The sequence below is a fragment of the Ammospiza caudacuta genome, chromosome 5, assembly GCF_027887145.1.
Source record: "Ammospiza caudacuta isolate bAmmCau1 chromosome 5, bAmmCau1.pri, whole genome shotgun sequence".
In the NCBI taxonomy this organism is placed as follows: domain Eukaryota; kingdom Metazoa; phylum Chordata; class Aves; order Passeriformes; family Passerellidae; genus Ammospiza; species Ammospiza caudacuta.
Window position 1 is genome coordinate 43,576,498 of NC_080597.1, and position 21,706 is coordinate 43,598,203.

At 41.1% G+C, this 21,706-nt stretch overlaps 1 protein-coding gene across 4 annotated transcripts in view; it reads right to left on the minus strand.

Annotated features, from left to right (window-relative positions):
* CPSF6 (cleavage and polyadenylation specific factor 6) overlaps window positions 1-20,012 on the minus strand; it is a 31,819-nt gene extending 11,807 nt beyond the window's left edge. Inside the window, exons 1-10 of one of the 4 annotated variants that reach the window (XM_058804810.1) lie at window positions 19,907-20,012; window positions 9,197-9,406; window positions 7,939-8,042; window positions 7,056-7,201; window positions 6,234-6,407; window positions 4,635-5,139; window positions 3,341-3,433; window positions 2,220-2,335; window positions 1,754-1,907; window positions 969-1,160 (exon numbers count right to left, since the gene is read on the minus strand). In XM_058804810.1, coding sequence (XP_058660793.1) covers window positions 974-1,160; window positions 1,754-1,907; window positions 2,220-2,335; window positions 3,341-3,433; window positions 4,635-5,139; window positions 6,234-6,407; window positions 7,056-7,201; window positions 7,939-8,042; window positions 9,197-9,406; window positions 19,907-19,966 — 1,749 coding nt within the window. In that variant the 5' untranslated portion in view covers window positions 19,967-20,012 and the 3' untranslated portion in view covers window positions 969-973. Of the gene's footprint in view, window positions 1-968; window positions 1,164-1,753; window positions 1,908-2,219; window positions 2,336-3,340; window positions 3,434-4,634; window positions 5,140-6,233; window positions 6,408-7,055; window positions 7,202-7,938; window positions 8,043-9,196; window positions 9,407-19,906 lie in introns of all 4 variants that reach the window. The other 3 variants (XM_058804809.1, XM_058804812.1, XM_058804811.1) reach the window with 3 other exon arrangements.
* Between the last annotated feature and the right edge of the window lie 1,694 nt (window positions 20,013-21,706).

Consider the following 21,706-nt stretch of genomic DNA (forward strand, 5'->3'; position numbering starts at 1 on the left):
ATATAAGGAATCATGGGAATTAGGAATCAACCCTAAAAATGGTACATTATATAATGTCAACATTTCTATGTATTTTAAAGCAGTGCACTGAAAAAAATCATTGTTTAGTGTGCTACTCTAGCTGTCTAGACATTTGATGCATACAAGACTTCAGATACATGAAACAAAAGAGCGTGTTAGTTTGTGAACAACCAGAAAAGAATTCCAGTGTTACATATTTGTTTACTAGTCTTCAGAAAATGACTTTACTACCAGAAGGGGGACGGACTGAAAAATCAGGGTGGTGGGCAGCAACTTGTAATAAATTTTACTGAAGGTTAATACCTGGATTTAGCTAGAAAGCAGAAGATACTGACAGGTCACATTTCATAACATAAAGAGCAAAATGTGGTTATATTTCCTGAATTTGACTAAAACTCACCAAGAAAAAAAATAAAATAAAAGCAACACAAAACAAAACAACAAAACCCACAAAATCACCACCGCACCTGTGCAAGGACAACTGTATGGACACTGAAATAATCCACACACAATCTATGAAGGGCTAAGTGCTACAGTCTTTACAGAAGTATAATTTAAAATACAAAATTAGTATTTTTAAATACAATTAAGAAATGAAACTGTAAAACTCATAGAATCTTTCAAGATTAAAAAGAGAACAGTCTGACTTATTGCCTTTTTAAGAAGTGGTTCAATCACGTTTCATAAAAACTGAGAACACTATTATCAGCCAAAATAAGAGAAATGGCATGCAGAATGTAGAAGATAATTGCAAAAATACCTGCTCCCTCTCAAGATGAGTTAATTACCTGTTATTACTTACCTATGCTCATGTCAGGTGCTGCAAGAAGAAAGTGATTCAGTACATACTGAAGGATATTTAAATCCAGACATGAATGGTATAAATAAATTTAGAGTGTTTTTTTTAGTAAGTCGGTGAAGCTCAAGAAGACAAAAGAAATGCTCACCTTCTTTAACGGTGACGATATTCTCTCTCTCTGTCCCGTTCTCTGTCACGATCTCTGTCACGATCGCGGTGCCTCTCCCTCTCCCGGCTCCTTTCCCGGTAATAGTCATCGTGACGGTCTCTACTACGTGATTTGTGCCGCCTACTTTTTTCTCGTGACCTACTGTGGTCCCTCTCTCTGGATCGCTCACGTCTTCTAAAAGAAATTACTTCATTAATTTTTTTCTTCAAAATATTTGCCATCCCCATGCCGGTTTTGTACTCTGCTTACGAGTAAGAATTTGATCAAAAATAGGTATAAGGGTAGGATCTGTTCATTGTGACGCAGGTATGTTTTTGTATATAACATTAAAGATGCCTGGTACAAACAGTGGTGGCTAAGAACTCAGTTACAGGTAGTAAGGGGCTCCCACTTTCTAATGTAGCAAGGAGAAGTCAAAGTACATACTCAGAATGGAGGATGACTGAAATCAGCTAGGGGAAATGCACCACATATCAAACAATCACTACAACATGGCTGCTAATCTGCATTTGGAAAATAGGGGCCAAAACCACTAAATAAAACTAAGAGCTAAATTGAAGCTAGTCAGATCAATTTTGAAAAGAGGGTAATGAAAAGGCAGCTTTCCTAGGTTCAGGAAATCTTTATTTGGTTCCTTCACACATTTCCTGTGCAACTCAGCAAATCACTGACTTCTTACAAGCCTTAGTTTCTTCTCTGTAAACTAGTCCTGCACCACACCTTCTCTTTTCTAAGTAAGAGCAGATGGAAGAGGAAAGTTTTACCTGGATCCAGAACCATAAGACTTGGACTCAATTCCATGAAGGCAGTCCTGAAGAGAGCTAATAAGTACTTTGCAGCGATCATCTGCAGATACTTTGGACTGTTTGATTAAGGAAATCGCAGTTACCAAGGTCTCTATAGCACTTCCATAGTCCCCTGAAAATGATGTAAAATCAAGATCAGAAAATTATGCAAATTAAAACAGATTTTTATCTGTAACAGTATTACCATTTTGCACCTAGACAATTTACTCTAACACCAAATATTAAAATACTGTCCTGATCAGTACTCAGAAGGTTTTCCTAGAAACTAACAGAAGCACAGTACAAAATCAGTCATAAGTTGTATCTACATTCAGCATTCTATCAGGAAAATGTGGCTTCAGCTCTTTCAGATTCCTAATTTTTAAAAAATCCTATAAATTCTTTTCAGTTGGGTAGAATAACAAACACATTGAGTTTTACTAACCAGCACTGGCATCTGATACAGCTCTTGAAATGGCACTGCTTGAGATTGCCCTATTTCTATTCATGATTTCTTCAAATTCTGCTTCACTTAAAGGTGTCCTCGCAGCATCCATTTCTCTGCAAGCAATAAAACTAGTATTTAAAATGTTAAGGAGAACTTCAGAAGCTATCATTGCAATTTCAACAATCCAAGTTTGCAATTTTAAGCAGTGACAAACAGAAAAGAAAGCAGGATCTGAGTTTGGTTTTGGTTTTTGTTAAGGACCATCGTTACAATACAAAATCCTGAAAGCTTAAAAAAAAAAAAAAAACCAAAAATACCCCAACAAACCAACCAAACAAAAAACCCCAAAGAAACAATTAAGACATTGCTGTATAAATAGACTTTTTTTTTTTGTTCATCCCATCTATTTCAAACATTTGGCAGCACTTAATATTGTGCTTGACAAATATTTACAATTTTCACAAAATCCTTGAAGGTACATAAATAGATATTCCCAACTGAATGGATGTGGAAATACATGTACATAGGCAATGCAGCTTTGAGCAAAATTAGAGAAAATTTTCATAACAGTACTGGAATCAGAACTATATGATCCTGTTTCCCAGATCTTAACTAAGACCAGAATGCTGTAACTTTTGAAAAACATATACAGTTAATCATCTTTAAAACACTCAATTTTCTGAATGATAGGTCAGCATTTTACAGCAATTTTTTTTCTTAAATTTCTGGTCAAGTTTAAGGTACTCCAATTTAATCTCCCTACTAGTCACAGTAAGGAGGAAGCAATAAAGCAGAATCCTTGTGCTCGTTACACTTCAATTATCAGCTACCTATACAGGGTTTGCAAAGTAACAGAAGTAAACCTAAATTTTCCCAAAAGTTTTGCAGTGTCCTATTAGCCAGTCTCTGTGTCACATAGAAAATTTGGAGAAATGTGTTAAGAGATAAATGCTGAGACTGTCAAACTGGCCCACTGCTTGATATTTCTAGAACAGTGTTAGTTCTTCTGGTAGAAAGAAAATGCAGAATAATAAGCAATGCTATCCTCTTAATTGCAAGAAGTGGAACAAGATCCTATAGCCAGTTTAGCATAAGAGGAAATGTCTAAAAATTCATACCTCCCTGAGTTTTGAGTATTATTTTTCGTGTGCCTCCCATAGAATGGAATATGTAATTTTTCTCTTATGGACATGTTATTTCCAGTGAAACGCCTATGATATATAATTAATGACAATTTAAATAGTTATGGATGATAGCTTCAACATTATTAATGAAAATACTGGACAGTAAGTTATACTGTCCTATTCCCACTCCTTCCCTCCCCAGACATTCTATAAACTGCAGACAACCTTGATTTAGTCCATCAAAAAACACCCAACACCTTATATATTTTAGGCAATTAAGCCAAATGCTTGGATTTCTATAGGGTTTTTTTGTATGAACATCACATGTACACAAATGCTTGGGGGTTTTAAACTTTGTGGTAAAAAAAGAATCAAAGCACAGTATCTTTGCAGGAAACATTTTAAGCCAGAAAAGTGTGTCTCATGCTAGCAGTAAGATTATTACTGAAAAATTCAAATCTAACTATGTAAAATCGTCTCTTAGAATTTATGCCAAAATTTTTGACAAATACAAATATGGTGAAAATCAAGAAACAGCAGCAAGACAGAGATGCTTGAAACCACAGATGAAAAAGATGTTTCAAACAAGATGTGAAAAACTTGACAAGTCAAGTCAGGGACTTAAGAACTCTGTCACAGACAGGATTAACCACAGGAAAAGCCACTGCTACAAACACAGCAAGATTGCACCAAATGAGCAGAAACATCTTGATAGGAAAGGAAGGTAAAAGTCTTGCAGTAAATTCACACCTGGCTTTTAGGACAAACACTAAATTTTAATTAAATTCTGAAGAAAAAAGGGACAAGCAACACTGCTGAAAGATGAAAATGGTATGACCTCAACATATGCACATATTCAAAAAGGAAAACTCCAGAGCATTCTTAAAAGGCAGCCTGCAAAGCACCATGATACAGGTAAAAGTCAGAATTTCAAGTTAAGACAGAAGCACAACCAGAAGCTGCTGCATAAGAAATGATATATAAGTTTACATGTAGAACACATGGAATGATGACACTGCCAAATACAGCAAAGACAAACAGTTCAGAGCTGAAAAGGGAAGTGAGATTACTGGTGTTGCATTTCAGGATTTTCCTCCTGCTGCAAATATGTTTCTCAGATTTAATCCCTTGGAGAAGTTAAAAGGGGCAAACTACAAGATCTGTGGGATCCTTTCTGGCCCTACTTATAATTGTTCCTAACATTTGCATTAAAAGGGAAAAAAATCAAATGCTTCCAACAAGAGGAGTAAAATCTGCTACCCAAACACATTAGACAAAAAGAACTCACCTTCCAGGTGGCCCATAGTCACCTCTGTCATATGGTGGAGGTCGGCCATATGGGTCTGTCGGAGGCGGGCCCCGGCTGTCTGAAGTGGGTATGCCACTATTGGCAGGTGGGGGGAAGAAAGCTGGATTCACATGTGGTGCTGGTGGTGGAGCACCTGGCGGTGGCCCAGGGAGATGTGGAGGAGGAGCAAGAGTCAGGGGTGGCCCAAGAGGGCCAGGTGGACGAGGGGGAAATGGACCCGGAGGTGGAGGTGGACCCTGCTGAGGTGGTGGTGGACCTGGTGGTGGCCCATAGCCTGGAACTGGTGGTGGAGGGCCTGGAGGAAGTGGCCCAAGTGGAGGCTGACCAAAAGGCTGTCCTGGAAACAGAACTGGTGGTGGTGGACGATCACCACGATTAGGAGGTCCAGCTAATGGAGGTGGGAGGACCTGACCAGGTGGTGGAGGGCCTGGTGGGCCTGGTGGGCCAGGAGGACCTAAGGGTGGACGTGGGGGAGTTTGTCCAGCTAAAATAAAAACAAACAAAAAACAACAAACAAATAAAATTGAGTGAATAAATACAAAGAAATAAAATTCTTCCGTTTGTTTTTTTTTTTTTTTTCCCAAAAAACAATTACAAAAAAGAAACCAACCCTTCCTCCCTGAACACTGTGCGACATGTCCAAGACATGCATACTCCTGCTTTGGGTCCAGTAGTTTAGAAAATTTTTAGCTTATTACAGATGTTCTGTATCTATTGAAACTAAACATCCAGAGATATCTAAAAAGAACAACATTAACTTGTACACTGACAACTCCCCTCCTCAAATGACTTAATCACCTGCTGTTGTTTCCAAAACCCCCAAGATGATTACGAAAGCAAGAAAACATTACATCTTACTGCAGCTAGTCATTCATGTAGGGCTTAAGATAAAATATATAGTAAAAATATGGGAGAAGCTGTATTGGAGAAAGTAATGTAATTGCAGTATCCAAACATTCCTTTAGATTCTCAGCTGTTTTTTCAATTTGACTATGTCCCTTGGACTGTTGGTAGACAATCTATTACAGAATGACATTTACTAAAAAGCATGTCAGCTGAAAAACGAACTTCATGGCAGTGCAAACCTAACTGTTGAACGTATTTCTTCTATATCAGATTCCTAACTAAACATGAAGATCTCCTCTTCAAATTTCTGATGTTTCGAGTGCCTACTAACTGACCACTCAGTGGGCATGAATCAAAGCTGAATTTCTGATCATATGCAAACTTGTACTACAATAAGGAAATCAGTTACTTTACACTCCTCAACACAGGCAATTCTGAGCACATATAGCAAATCACAAAACTCAACTACCCTACACTGAAGCCAAATCTACTTGCTACTGTATATTGACATAGTATAAATAATGTATCTAAAAAAGCTCTTGCCTTGCTACCAAATTTACTAGGTCCAACTTCCTCTTGAATATCAACAAATGAACAGTCAAGTCCCACAATCTGGCTGTAAACACTGATTATGGCTCACTAGTGAATTGCCTTGATCTTAATCATTTCCCAAATAAGTATGCCATATTGAAACACATGTAAGACTGGAACTCCATATATGCATAACTCTACCTGGGAAAGGTGGTGGTGGCCCTCCCGGCCCTGCCGGTCCAGGGAATCTGTCTCCACCTGGAATGGCACCTGGAAAGCGGCCCCGACCTCTGTTACTAGGTGGAAATGCTGCTCGTGAGCTTCCTCCCGGGGGACCAGCTTTACCTTCCCCAGACATCTGGCCAGACTGTGTGGCTGCAATGGCAAAGCAAAAGTGTCATTACATCGACCAAAATAGGGTGAAGTATTTCAACCCTTGACCTGAAGTTTTATGCAGTGCTAAAGCATGACCCCTTATGAGCACCAACTTGCTCCCTGTACCCAAACCCAATGCATTTGGGAAGGAAAACATTCTTTGCTAAAATACTAAGCCTCATACTAAAGGAAGAGGATTGGAGAGACTGCCAGTCCTTCCTTCCATGAAGCCCAACACCACACTGAGCAACACAAGACATGGTGCTAAAGTACAGCATGGAACCTCTCTTCCCCATTCTATCATAAATACAGACCGTCCACACATTAGAATTTAGTCCAGTTTGTCTACAAATGTTCAATTTCTAAATGCTCTTGAGCTTTTTTTTTAAATAATTATGTCCACAGGAAATTGAGAAAACATCCACAGCTGTTAAGACAAGAGTTGCACGAAGCTGCAACCCTCTGTCAGAATGCAGCAGCTCTTCAGTGTATGAAGTGATTTCTTTAAACAAAGATAGAAGTTCATTTACCTGGACTCTAAGTATTTTATGGCTATTTTAAACTGTGTAGAAATTACAAGATGCTGGGCTAAAAACCTGCCATTCTACTTTTTCTGCTTTTCCAAGACAGCACTTAAGAAAAGCTTACTTTTCCTTGACTGCATTTCAAATTGACTCAGAAACTGTTTATTACACGGAGTTACAACAGGATTCTGCCCATGCAATTCTCTTTTAGGCAACAAATCCATCAGCTTTTTGGAGGATGCTTCCGATCCCACACCCACAAGGGCAAACCTGAAAGGAAACAAAAACAGTTACACCACAATTTGTTCACCTTCTGACATCCTGACATCTCATGAAAAAGATTACACACAGTAAGCAAAGGAATACTTGACAACTAGACACCAACACAGGTCTTAGTCCAGTTTTCAGAACAGATAAAATAATTTATTCTAGGACATAAAAGAAGGAAACAAAACAGCAAGTACAGGATGCATCAAAGTTTATCCCAACAAAGGCAGCTTTTTGGCAGAGAATCAACAGACTACATAATGAATTCATATGATGAAGTTATTAAGCATACACTCATACACTGTGCTCATTGCTGCCAAAGATGCAGAAAGGCACATTCATGCAGTGAAATTTAGGTTGCCAGTGAAAAATGGGCTCAAGCAATTACTTTAAATAGCAAATAGAAAATAAAGATGTAAAGAAAGATTGAATAAGGAAGGCTGGGGGAACAGCATTTACACTGAGGAAAAACAAACATCACCACCACACCAAAAAAAACCATTTAGAAATAGTCTTATATGAAGATTATCAATGAGCTTCAACTCACAAAATAATGAGACACACAGTACCATCACAAAAATTTATACCTGAAACTTAAGTCATTAGTATGAAATTGTATGGCAAATCATTTCTGGATCAATAAGCTAAGATGAGCAGTTCAAAGATTGACAATTATGAAAATTGAGGACTCCTTCTTCTACCAAACTTCAGTCCACATATAGAAAAAACCAAGTTCTTACCCTTTCGATTGGCCATTAGCACGATTTTCAAAAAATTTTATCTCCAAAATGTCATTTACCCCCAGTGAATGAACTGCTTCAGTTAAGTCTTCATCTGTTGTCCACTGAAAAATATTTTTAATATTCAACTATGAGAGCTTATCTAAAACACCAGGCAAAGGGCAACTAAATTTTCCATGGATTTTTGAGTGGGTGTGGGTGTGGGTGTGTGTGTGTAATTGATCCAGAGGAATATTTTATTCATGCTGTCAATATATTCTGACTCTTGGAGCAGTCATTTTCATCTTACAATTCAACAATTAGTTCAGCTAATTCACGCACATTTTGCTGATTCCATTCATGTACTTCAAAATGGGACAACTTAAGTCAACAGTCAGGTCCTTTACTTACCTATTAGCTCCTGAAGTACTGTAATAACTAATGAAAAAAACACCCACAGTAAGAAATTATCCGAAATGAAAAATAATTAATTTTTTAAATTTATCTTTTAAAATAGAATTTTGCATATGTGGGCCCTGAAGAACTTGATTTCATGTAACCAGATAAAAGCTCAACTTAATTCAGCACTGACCAGTCCTTGCACTGTTTGCTTTACTGCAATTGATTTTAAAGTACTTTCATTCTAATAAAAGTAATTTTCCTAAGGGCACCTACAGTTCAGTGAGTTATCATAAACCTGTTCTTCTTGGACAGAGAAATAAGCCTCAAGACAAATACCTGAAAACAGTTATGCTGAAAGAGTCACTGCTGATGGAAATGGCCTGGAAAAATGTGAAAAGTAATTTCAAGAAAATCCCAGAGCAACCTCCTTTTAAAATAAAACCTTCAGCAAGAGTTTAGGAAAAATTTGGCCTGTTTAGTAACCTTGAAATGTTTACAGGCATGAAGTATTTAACAGTTTAAAATAGTTTTCTTCTTTCATTTGGTTCTCTGAAAACCTTAAGAGCACGGTAGCACAAATATGCTTTCATAACACTTTAAATGTGACAGAAACTCTCAAGTTTATATTTACTGAAGACTTTCAGGATTTTTAAGACATCACAACAACTCCAGACAGGCTCTCTGAATTTCAGGTAAAAGGAAAAATGATCTCACAACCACAAATGAAAATGGAAGAAAATCAAACCAACAACAAAAACAACTGGGTTGTGATACACATAATATTTCAAATAAAACATTTTTAAGCAAAAAATTTTACAAGTAGTTACACCCATAATTAAAATCCCTGTCTACAACTACACAGCAGTAAGATACTTACCCAAGTGAGATTTCCAATGTACAAGGCAATTCTCTTTCCAGTATAGGTATAGACAACATTTGGTGCAGCTCCTTTACCTACATCATCCCCAACAGATGGCGGAAGAGAATCCATGTAATCACGATCCTCTGGAGCATCTCCATTATTTGCAGATGGAGAAATTACATCATCATATAAATCAATCTGATCATGCCCACCATATTCAGCCTCCTAAAATAAAAAAGACATCTTGATTATAACTAATATTACTTTTAAAACTTATTGAAGCAAAAGTTGTGATAACTGCCATGTTCCAGAGACACAGTAAGTCTGATCAACCACCTACAGAACATCCCTGTTGAAAAGCTAAGCACCAGTTTCCTCTACAGCAAAACATATAAAATTCTAATGACACTTACTACATTCTAAACCTATGTGGAAAAAAATTACTTCTGGCCACTGTTTTCCATGCCAATACTTTTGCCCTTGTAATATAAGCAGAAATCAAAAAATCTACAAACCCTACTACCAGAATTGTACACATTAGAATGCAGAAGTTTCATGCTTTAATCCCAGATTGCAACTAAGTACCACACAATTGCTTACTCACTTCTCCCTCCCCAAACACTCCATGGGACAGATGAGAAAAATCAGAAAAAAATAAAATGCGTGGGATAAGAAAAAAGTTTCAAAACTGAAATAAACTGCCTGTCCCTGAGCAGTGATCAGCCTCTTCCACCCAACTCCCACCAGTTTATGTACTGGGCATGGTGCTCTTCCACCTGATGCACTCCTATAATATAGCAGGACCCATCAATAAACTAGGTACATTGCATCTCATTTTGTGGTAGTTTATTATATAATGGGGTCCCTCAGCACGTGTTATCTCCTCCTCTGGTGACATTCTGACATCTTTGTCTTTTAGACAGTCCATGATAATTTCCAAGATTCTTGGGCAACTGGGATATCCTATTTGAGCTCATTATATGGTCCCTGCAACCCATTTATTTCATGTAGCACCAGCTGCACGATGTGAAGACCACCTCCTTTTGAACATGCAGCCCAGCCCTGGCAGTCACTGGGGAGCTGGAGGAGCTGCGCTTCAGCACCAATCTCTTCCAAAGCAGCTCCTTGATTGGACTCCAGTATCTCTTTCAGCAGGAGTATAGGAGGCTCCAGATAGTCAGTCTCCCCAGGTCCATAACAGAGGGCTGGACATGGCCTGGAGTCTCTCCTGGTGCTTTCTGTCAGACACTGCAGGTAGGGCCATTTGCCCTGGCTGCAGTATAGAGCACTTTTTTACATCTTGCCCTGCCCAGACTGGCCTGGGGGCTGCTGCATGAACTATGTAACATTTAATTTGTTTAAAAGCTTTTGGTTGCTCAGGGCCTCATTTGAAATCATTCTTCTTCCCGATCGTTTGACAGAGAGGGCTTACTTACAATTAGACTGCAATCTGGAATATGTGCACTCTCCAAAAACCCACAACACCTAAGAAAGCTTGGGTTTGATTCTTACTAGTTGGTGGAGACATTGCTGCTGTTTTGTTGATCACATCCACTGGCATCTGACAACATACATCTTGCCATTTTATTCCTAGAAACTCAATATCCCATGCAGGTCCCTCGACATTACTATGTTTTATGGTAAAAACAGCTTTTAGAATAATTTGGACTATTTTCTTCCCTTTCTCAAAAACTACCGCTGCTGTATGGGCCCACATGATGATATTATCAGTGCATTGCAGGTGTTCCAAAGCTTCACCCTGTTCTAATGCAGTCTGGATCAGTCCATAGAATTTTGCAGCGCTGTGTTTCCACCCCTGGGGCACTGGATTCCAGGTCTACTGGACATTCCCTTAAGTGGAAGTAAATTGTGGCCTCTCAAAGCTATTGAGGCACATAAGCAATGTCAGCTGTGGCAAACCACTTGGCAGCTTTTGACTGCAGCTCATATGGGAGTTCCAGCATGCCCAGTACAGCAGCACTCAGCCACAGTGTGACTTCATTCAGGCCACCATAGCTTACTGTGGTTCCCTGTTATCCAGGCCATATGGTCCTGCTGATCACTGCTTGATTCTCCAGCTGATAAATCAGCTTGTGAATGGGAATCATGGAGTCTCATTGGTGCAATGCTGCTGCTGGTGCACGCCATGGTAGCGACCAGCACCTGTTCTCTGACCTTCAGCAAGCCCAACAGAAGGGTCCTCTAAGAGAACAGGCAAGGCAGGCAGCTGCTTAACTTCCTCCACTTCCAAAGCAGTGGTACTGAACTGGGCCCTTTTTCTGGGTCCTTGAAATACCCTCTCCTAAGTGGAGAGGGTCCAGTCTGTGCCAGGGACGCACAGAACCTTCGGGTCAGACACAGACACTGCTTCTGCCACACGTTCCCGGTCTGGCTCACTTCAGCCTCCAGTTTAGTCAGCTCTTGGGTTCCCCTCTCTCTCCAGAAACAGAAATAGGTTCTGCCCCTGCAGAGCTGGATGGCATTGGGGTACCCTGTGCACTAGAGCCTTCCACTCTTGTGGGCCTGATGTGCCAGGCCACAGGATCCCTACACTCCTGCAAACCCAGCATGAAAACAGCATGCTCAGACAAGTTGCCACAAGGATCACAGGCACTGGAATTCTTCTGGGTCTGTGGGTGACTGCACACTGTCTGGGTCATAACAAAGGTACTGGATAACTCTGTGGTGGCCCTGGGTGACAGGGAGCATCTTCCCTGAAGGGATGTCTTTCCTTCACACTCCACAGGAGTCACCTCCTGAAGGCTGAGGCCCTTTGCCAATCACCTTGTCAATGCCCCCTTCCTTACAAGGTGATCCCAGCTGCCTGATTTCCCTACCCTGATTCCAAGCTACCAGCCCTGTTCCCCAGCATCCCAGCAGTCAGGTGATCACCTGGGTGATGGCTGAAATCTCTTTGCATATCCCACAGCTCTCTCAGAGACAGGGACTGAGTGGTTCCCTCTTGTTCCACCTCTTCCTCCTGCTCTTGTGAGGGCCCTGCTCTGTTCTCCTTTGCTAAACAAACTCTCTTGTGTCCATTTCTCCTGGTGGGAAGGGGTGACTGATACCAGCAGGGCTGGTGCTCTGGGGCAGCTGCATCACCCACTGCAAGGGTCTGAGCACCTGCAGCACCTGCCACAAAGGCCTGAGTAGCCACAGTGCCTGTCACAGGGTTTGAGTAGCTGTAAAGAGTTGTCTAACCCTAACCAAGACCTGGCACACAATCATGATTCCTGGCAATAGAGCCACGTTTCAACCTCCCAAGGATATTCAAAATTTTCAAGAGCTACTGTCATTAGTCTGGCAGAGAAGGAGAATATGTAGGATCATGACTCCCCCACAGGTTAAGTCTCAGAGGATGAAAGGTAAAAGGTGTAATCATTAATAGTTTACACACTAGATAGATCACTCACAAAGTACAAAGATGACAGCAGAGCTGAATACAAGTAACAGATTACTTTCACAACCAGCAATTCTGTAGTATCATATGCTAGTGCTCACAAGATCATCAAATGCCTTCGGTTAGAAGAAACCTTAAAAATCATCTAGTTACAAGTCTGTTGCTGGACTATCTTGGGCAGGAATATCTTCCACTAGACCAGACTGCTCATGTTAAAACACAACACAACAACATCAGACCAGTTCCCACAGGTGAAAAACAACACAACAGGGAGCACACAGTGGAAGTAAGGAGTTAAAGGATGGAGCTCTGATAATAAGCAGAATAACTGCTTGACAGTTGAGAGCATAAAATCAACATTGTGTCCAACAACTATTAAACTAATTAAGAAATGCTTAAAGCAATTTTGTTCTAGCATGTTCTGGTCAGATTTGTTGTTTTCTCAACCTGTCAAGCCCCATGATGGGTGATCAAAAAAGGGCTATTGTGCTTTAACTCCAGCTGGTAACTAAGTACCACACAGGCATTCGCTCACTCCACCCCCCAAACTCTGTGGAATAGGGGAAGAGAATCTGTGAAAAGGTAAAACCCATGGGTTGAGACTGGAACAGTTTAATAACTGAAATAAAGTGAAATGTAAAAACAGTAATGGCAATGATGAAAAAGACAACAAAAAGGGATGAAATAATGCACAAGCCAGTCAAGTGATGCATAACCACTGATGCTCACCACATGCTGACCAATGCCCAGTCCATCCACAAGCAGCAACTGCCCCTCTGAGCCAACTTCCATGAGCTCCCTGTGCTCTCATACCTTGCTGCAGAACAGAAACTGCCTCTGCCAGGTTTTGGTATCAGAGATATTTCAGCACCCACTATGAATTTGTATCCAGAAACTCACAGAAGCATCCTGGACAGAATAGTTCAAGGTACCATATATGGCAGCTAGAGATAACCAAACTGGACTCCACGAAACACAGGCCACAAAGGTGGAAATGCTTGCTATAAACCCAAGATATGCACAACCATGATGAGGATAACCACTGTCTCAAAAATATAAAAATATTATCAACTACTGCTCATACAGGGAAAGTGTAACTAAAACAAATAATATAATTGAAAACAGGTAAACTGAATTTTGGCATTGTGAATCAAGTGCATTTAATCCTCAGTAAACTGCATTGTCCCAATAAACTTCAATAGAAAAATCTCTCTCTAAAGGTAAACTTATCACAATTAAATTAAGGGTTTCATATTTCACCTAGTCTATCCAGTTCTCAGTTTGATTCCTCCTACCATCATAGCTAATGAAATCAGGTACACAGAACTGCCTGAGACAGGCCCAAACATGACATCTTACAGCTAGATTAAGGTTGATGTCACAGGGCAATTAAGGAAATCCTCTGCTAAATGTACAGTAACTCTAGTCATCTATGTAAATGAATGATTACTTCAGGGAAGTAGAACTTAGTCTTGGTAGACAGATGCAAAAACACAATTACCAAACACAGCAGATGTATGCACACTAACCTGTCTCTCTGAGGTCAACACTGCCAAAACACCAGAGAGGGCAGCAGTCCACAGCTCTGCTGCAACAAGAAAGTCCTTTGAAACAGATCATTTGTATCACACAGGCTTTCAGGTCTCCGTCAGTGGAGAGAGAATTATTAAGGCAGCAGAGTCTGCATGTAATTGAGAGGGGGCAGGGCAGGCCCAATAGCACCAGTGTCTTAATTTAAATAAATAAGGACACAAGAGAAAACCTGATGTTGTTCACTAGAATTTCTTCTCACATCATACTGGTTTTGCATCCAGCATGGAATTCATTCACTTACCAATCTGTCAGAGAAGTGTGTGCTTTGATGATTAAGAATGATCTGAACCAGCAACTCCAAGTGTAAACAGAAGAGAGCTGCCCTAGTGGATGTTGCACAAGATGCAACAACCCTTTCTCTTTCATACCTGTTCTGTGAAACTTACCTAAACACACCCTTCCTTCCCAAATGCAAAAGAGGGAAAAAAGGCAGGAAGTGTTACTTCCCTAGTCTCAGCTATTTAAACAAATACTCTGCCTGTATCAGGAACCAGTTCTGACCTCTTCCAACTTTCTTAGTTACAAGAAGAACATCAAGCATGAAGAGAAATTATTTCTTCTTCATTACTGTAACTCACCATCTTGCAGATAAACATGCTAAGAAACAAAGTGAGCACTGCTGTTCTGGTCCCCTCTAAAACCAAATCAGACAGCAATGCATTTCCAAAGCCTATGTTTTAACTAGACCACAGTCTGAAATACTTCATCATAAAATCAGGACTGAATTCCACATTCTGTGCTAATAGGTGGTATTGGGTGAAACATTCCCATATGAAAGCCATGAACACAATGAACTTCACTGTCCAGAAGGGACAAACTTAACATGTTATTTCTTATTAGGAACTTAGTGGTCATGCTTCCCTGAGCTGCAGAGAACCACTTACTTCCTTTACAAGTGCTGTTTTGGAAATGGCTTTTGTTGTTATGTAAAATTTCTTTAAGCAGTCCATACATCTGTTAGACTTGCCTTTTCTGCAGAACTTTGTCTAATTTAAGCATTAAACACTAACTGACACCTCCAAAAACACATTTAAAAATCAGCGAGGTAAATAAAGTTTCATTAAAAATATTTACTGTTGCTTCTGGGGAAAAAAAACCCTAAACTATCCAGCTTTCCCCTTACTGTTTTTTTCACTCAAGTTAGCATATTTGTGGTCAAAAACACTTTAAAGTTAGTATCCTCACTTTAAAAAAATAAATTTGTAAGTCCTGAAGAATAACAAGTTAAACACATAAAAATCTTTCTGGTCTTGATTAACTGCCTGAACACAGAAACTGGAACATTAACAAAAAAGGAGGTCTTTGATACATCTAAGATAGCAAACTGCCTATGGCAGAAGTGGACAAGTTTGTTAGACCACAGGATTCACATTTCCTGCACAGGCCCAAATGCTCTTGGCCCCACAAACGACACAGCACTAAAATTGAAGCAACCTGATCCCTTGTAACTAAAAATTACAGAGTAATTACAGAGTTACAAAGAATAACTAAACAGCCAAAAGTAGTCAAAAATACAAACAAAACATACGTAGTATCACTGTTCACATTAAAACAAAGTGAAGAGGTGTCAGATAAGAAGGTCTGAAGTTTTTCTGCAGTTTGATATTTACCAATATACAGAAGTTACATCTTCCCAGGGCCCCTTTCAGCAGAACTGACAAAATGCATATGCCATCACACATTGTGGACATATTTTATAAGACATGCAGATCTGCCAGCTTAAGTTTTTTCTGACCAGGACAGCCCTACTGAGCAGACATTTATTATACCACAAGGTGTCCATCCCCTCTCACGATAAGACACCTGTCTTTCTGATATAAAGGCTGTTCTTAATAACTGGCTTTAACTGGCCACTAAATGCCAGCTTTTATTAATTATCACACACAAAAATATTCCTTTGTGTTACAGATCTGAAGATGGTAACTAACACATTCCTAAGACACTGTAGTTCTCAGATAATTACCCTCTTAACCGCTATTCCATCTAAATCAGTTTTATTATCCAGTTACAAAATACAAAGGGAAGTCTTTCATCTCTAATTTGTTAGCATTTAAATATCAAAATAGAACACTAGAGGCATGTTTAGACATATCCACAATGCAACTACCCAGGTTTACTCACTAAGAGTATAAACCAAGCAAGTACCTTTTCCACAGCACTAAAATATGATATGCTTAAATTCTTTTGTATCCTCTTTCTGATCAGAAAGATTTTTACATGTGTACAATAAAAGCTTTTACTGTTTAACTACATACATGGAAAGGACAAGGACATGTGGGAAAAAGCCCTCCAAGCATGAAAATGCAAAGCTGATCAGAGCATCAGGGAACTTGCTAACACATGGTCAAATTTTCATGACCATAAAAAAGCAACTCAGTTTGTTGGGCAAACTGGCAGGCAGCCTCAAGTCAGACCCAAATTGGCCTCCTACACAGGCTCCTTATTACCTCTGCACCACACAGCAATATTCTCGGGTTTTGTGTATAAAACCACACCCTCATGTTTCCTAAAGCATCCCAAACTTACTGAGGGTGCTCTGCCCTTGAGAGAAGGCCATCCCCAGCTATTGGTGTGCAGGTAACAGCTGTAACCAGCATCACAGACCTCCCTCTCCTGCAGGGCAAGATGTGCAACATGGAGGGAGATGCTTAAGGTAAAACAGTCCATGCAATACCTATTTCTAACAGGGCACAAGCAATGCATGCACTAAGTACTGCATTTATGAGGCTGTCATCTCAAAATGAGATTTTAAATAAATAGATAAGACTGCTGGATGGAGAAGTCAGCTTAGAAGAAAAAAATGAAAAATTACCCAACCAAGTTCTCCAAGAAAAAGAGAAAAAAAAGGAAACCGCAATTTAAACAAAAAATGTATTTGGTCAGAGCCAAATTGATTAAAGCTGTTAGCCCAAGGACAAAAAATAATATATTGATGAACAGTAAGTTAATAAATGAGTAAGAGGCAACAATGACTGACAATTGAGCTTCAGCTGGAATACGAAAGATGCATTTTCACTCAAAACATCCAATACCAAGTTAGTCAGCTCACTGCAATCAACACTAAATACAACCCAAGACAATTTACAGCTGTCATGCATCTTAGCCAGCCTGCAAATCCATGGCTCTGTGGTCTTTATAACCTATGGTTCATTTAGCACTAATCAAGCAGAAACTTATCTTCCACCTGCTTGGAAAAAAGACATTTAAAAAATCCCAGAATAGCCTCAAGGATGAGCACCTTGAGGTGTAGAACAAGACAAAACAAACAAGGGAGGTTTATCCAGTCACAAGTCCTAAATGAAGGGTTAACTCCAGATGCAAACACAAGTCTTGTCCCAGCTTGGGTATAAATAGAGTTATGTACTGCATACATAAGAACAGCAAGCTTCACAGTACATTTTTCAGTCCCTGTTACTGCCAAAACCAGTGGAAAGGGTTCTATACAGCAATTTAAAAATTATTATTAAGTCGCATTAGTGTAGAGCAACAAAATCCAAAAACAAATTCATTTAAGAGATAAAGGCAGTTTATTTTACAAATATGGTGTTTGTAAAATGCTCTCTACATAACCAAATTAATAATGCAAATTACTTTCTCCCTTTTTTTATTTGTCATCTTCACACATCCACAGAATTATGTTCCATCTTATAAATTTAAGCTGTCAGCTTCAAATCAGGAACAGCATTTCATGAATAAAAGTTTCTATGCACCTTTTCTCAATTATGTCAGAACTAAGAGGCAGTAACTAATACAACTTGCCTTCTTTTATATATGGCAGAAGGAAATGGGAGAGTGCAGAGGCATCGATCTCTTACAGTAGAACTTTTATATTGTCTCAAGACTTGCTCAGTTCAACAATATTACTTTAAATAGAAAGTCACAGAAATGAAATTTGGAAAAGAACAAACAGCAGTTTTGGGGGGTGTGTGACAGAGAAAAAAACACAGAAGAAAACCCCCTAAAACAAACAAACCAACCCCTCAAATTCAAGCTGATGGAAAAAGGGCCCTAGCCTCTTCTCACCTTTCTGCCCTATATTTTGCAAGATTTATGAACTGGAACAACAGACTGCAGAAATGCAAACCCAAGAGGGAATCAAAGGGGGTGAGTACAGTGAAAAAAGCAAAAGGTTTCCCTGCCTGCTGGATTAAGCTAAACTAAATTATAACAAGACTCTCTTCACCCATACCACCATGGTTATAGAGAATACCAACAGTAATTATGACCTGAGTAGAGTAGGACCGAGTGAGTGAAACAGATCATCCCCATCACTTTTGTTCCAGCACTATCTCTTTACACTATATTTACAGCACATAACTATTCTACTCTGAGGGCTTCTGCACACACGAAATTACACAAACAATACCAGATTCAAATGAGGGGTTTTTTCCCTGAAAAATCTGCTTTGTTATCGGTTTTATCTAGAATCGACTAAAACAAATTCAAGTTATCACAGAATCTCAAAAAACGAACTCTTCTGCTGAATGATGTCTGTCCTAGAGTTCATTCCTGTTTAAACTCATACAGTGGGTCTTCAACTCTAAGGGAGAAACCTTCACATGCAGACAAGCTAAGAGCAAATCAGCACTTTCCATCATCTCCTTTTAGCATGGCATTCTTTCATAGTATACCTTTATGAGATTATTAATACTTAGAATTACTGTATTAATCGATATCTGAAGAAATAATCTGCTGAGAAAGCTACAAGTTGCTAAGAAAGTTACATACTACCTGTGAATTCCAAAGCCATTATTTATTTCCCAGTTTTCTGCAGGGCATACAGCTGGGTCCCGTAGGTACGTGAAAGTGCAGTTGTTCACGGTTATTTATGTTCTGGGGCAGGAACAAAGCAATCTGGGGCAACTCAACCTGGAGAAGTGCAGCACTGGCTAACAGGACAGATGGTATGCAAAACTGATACAAACACCGCGTTTCGGTAAGACAAGTTGGCACACGGCTATTTGGTAAAGATATGGGGCAAAAAAAAGAGAAAAAACTAGAAAAGTGGAAAAACTAGAAAACTACTTATAATCCAGTGAAGTTGTTTATTTCATCTATATTTCCTCAACAAATATGAATTCGTCCTCTAAAAAAGGCTTGCGCCACTTTTTAAAATGGACGACAATAACAAGCAAGAAGAACAAACAGACAAAAAATAAAATATAAGAAGCTGGATAGTTTCTCCAGCGATGCAGAATAAAGCCGCACGAGTTCCGCCTCCCCCGCAAGCGCGGCCGAGAAGCAGCCGCCGCTCGGCGGCTTTTGATTCATCTGCGAACAATGGCAGCGCTTCCCCTCGGCCGCCGGCGGGAAGGGGCCGCTCTCCCCGCCGCATCCGGGAGGGTCCCGTCCGCCGAGCGGGCACGGGAGAGCCCTCTGGGGCGGCCCCGAGAAGGGAAGGCCGAGAGGGAGGAAGGCTGGTAAGGACCAAAAAGCGAGGGAAGGAAGGAAGGAAAGCGCTCGGCCCCCCCGCCGGCAGCGGCCGCCTCTCAGCGCCAGGCGCGCTCTTCCCCCAAGCCGGGCCCGCCGCCGGCACCCGCGGCCCGGGCGTGAGGCCGCGCCCGCCCCGGCCCCGCGCAGCCCCGCGCTCGGCGGCGGCGGGAGCGCCCGAACAATGGCGGCGGCGCGGCCGCCGCGCTGAGGGCCCTGCAGGCGGCGCGGCTGCGAAGGCGGGCGAGGGCGGGGAGCGCGGCGAGCGCGGCGGAGAGGCCGCGCCCGCCGGCCGCGCGTACCTGGTTGAACTCCTCGCCCACATCGGCGTAGATGTCGATATGGTCCACGCCGTCCGCCATGGTCCCACCCGGGGCCGCCGCCAGCCGCGCCCGGCTCCCGAGCCGCCGCCGGGAGGGGGAGGGAGGGAGGGGGGAGGCGGAGCGTGGCGTCACTTCCGCGGCGGCGCAGCGCGGCTTCCGCCGCCGGCGGGCAGCGGGCCGCTCCTCCCGCCCCGCTCCTCCCGCCCCGCTCCGCCCGCCGGGGCCGCCTCACGCCTCGGCCCGGCCCGGCCCGGCCCGGCCCTGCTCTACTCTACTCTGTGCCGTGCCCTGCTCTGTGCCGTGCCGTGCCGTGCCGCGCTGCGCTTTGCGGTCCGTGCCGGCGCTGCGGAGCACAGGCTCCTGTGCCGCGCACAGTCCCAGCGCGCTGGGTGCTCAGCAGCCAAGGACCGAAATTAGCGGCTGTAACATGAGCACCGCGCTGCGCCTTCAAAGAGGGCAGCGCTGGGCTCCGGAGCGCAGTAAAATGAGCGGAAAGAACACAGAACAGGCGCACGCCGAACTGCATTTAGCCAGGGCTATACTGTGCCGCTGCAGAGCTCTCTTTTTAACATCACAAAGTGAAGATAATTAGTGTTAAATCAAGCGGTGTTCTTTTTTCGGTGTTGCGTTTTTTGTTTGTTTGTTTTTGTTGTGCATTCAGAGCTGTTAGGGTTCCAAGACAGCTTCAAATTAATTTTGAATGAATGCTTTGTTACCCAGATCTATGTTCAAGCTCCAGGTGATTTTTAGAAACAACATCTCCTGGTATATGAAGCGCAGTGCACATAATGCTCTACATAATAGGTTATGTTCTGCTTTGTACATTATGTTCCACATCCAAAAATAAACCTGCTTTTTATACTTTATCACAAGCTGACTATAAGAAGCCTGTGCTTCTCAGACTGAATCAAAATAATGTTAAAACATCATTGCAATGAATAAAAGTGTTATTTTTAGCTTGACTCAAGTTTCTTGTTTCATGACTGTAAATGCTTCACAGTGTGTGGATCAGCATCCAAAGTGTACTGGCTTCGTCTTGGGTCCTGGGCCTGTGTGCAGATCATCTCTGCCTATCTTGCAATCCCATACTGCTGTGCCCATGGAAAAGAAATATGAACAGACAACAAATAGCTCAAAAATTAGAGATCCAAAACAAAGGATGTATTGTGGAGCACACCTGCTGACAGTCTAGATATATTTCAGGTATGGAGAAGCTTGGGTTGTTCCTGGTGTTCTTATCCAACTCATGACATGATGAATTTATTAACTGCAGATCTTGTGTCATTCCTGCTGTAAATTCCATAAGACAGAAATACTATATTTAAGGGGTTATTTTATTGGATTTTCTAGGTTAAACAAACTAGCAGGTTGTGAGCTCTTTGGTGAAGTCCAGTGTCACCTGAAAAAAAATATTTTAGAGGTGGTAGTTAAGAACAAAAAAACAAGACATATTTAATTGAACTTCTACTGTTAGTTGCAGTTATGATTGATACTACTACATTTGATCACAGGTTAGAAGTACATCTTCACATGTATGAATGCACAAGTTGCTGATGAATGAAATGATTGATTGGTTTTGCAAGGAGAATCCACTCTTCTGGATTTCTCACAGTCCATGCAGATACTGTTAAAGTATTGAGATCTGATTGGGTTCACATACTTGCCTAGTGGTGAACTGATTTAGTGACTAGTCTTCTAGAGAATAAAGTGAAGCACTGTGACAGTTACCACTTCTGGACATGCTAAATAAAGTTGCTGAAATCAAGAAGTGCCTTGCTG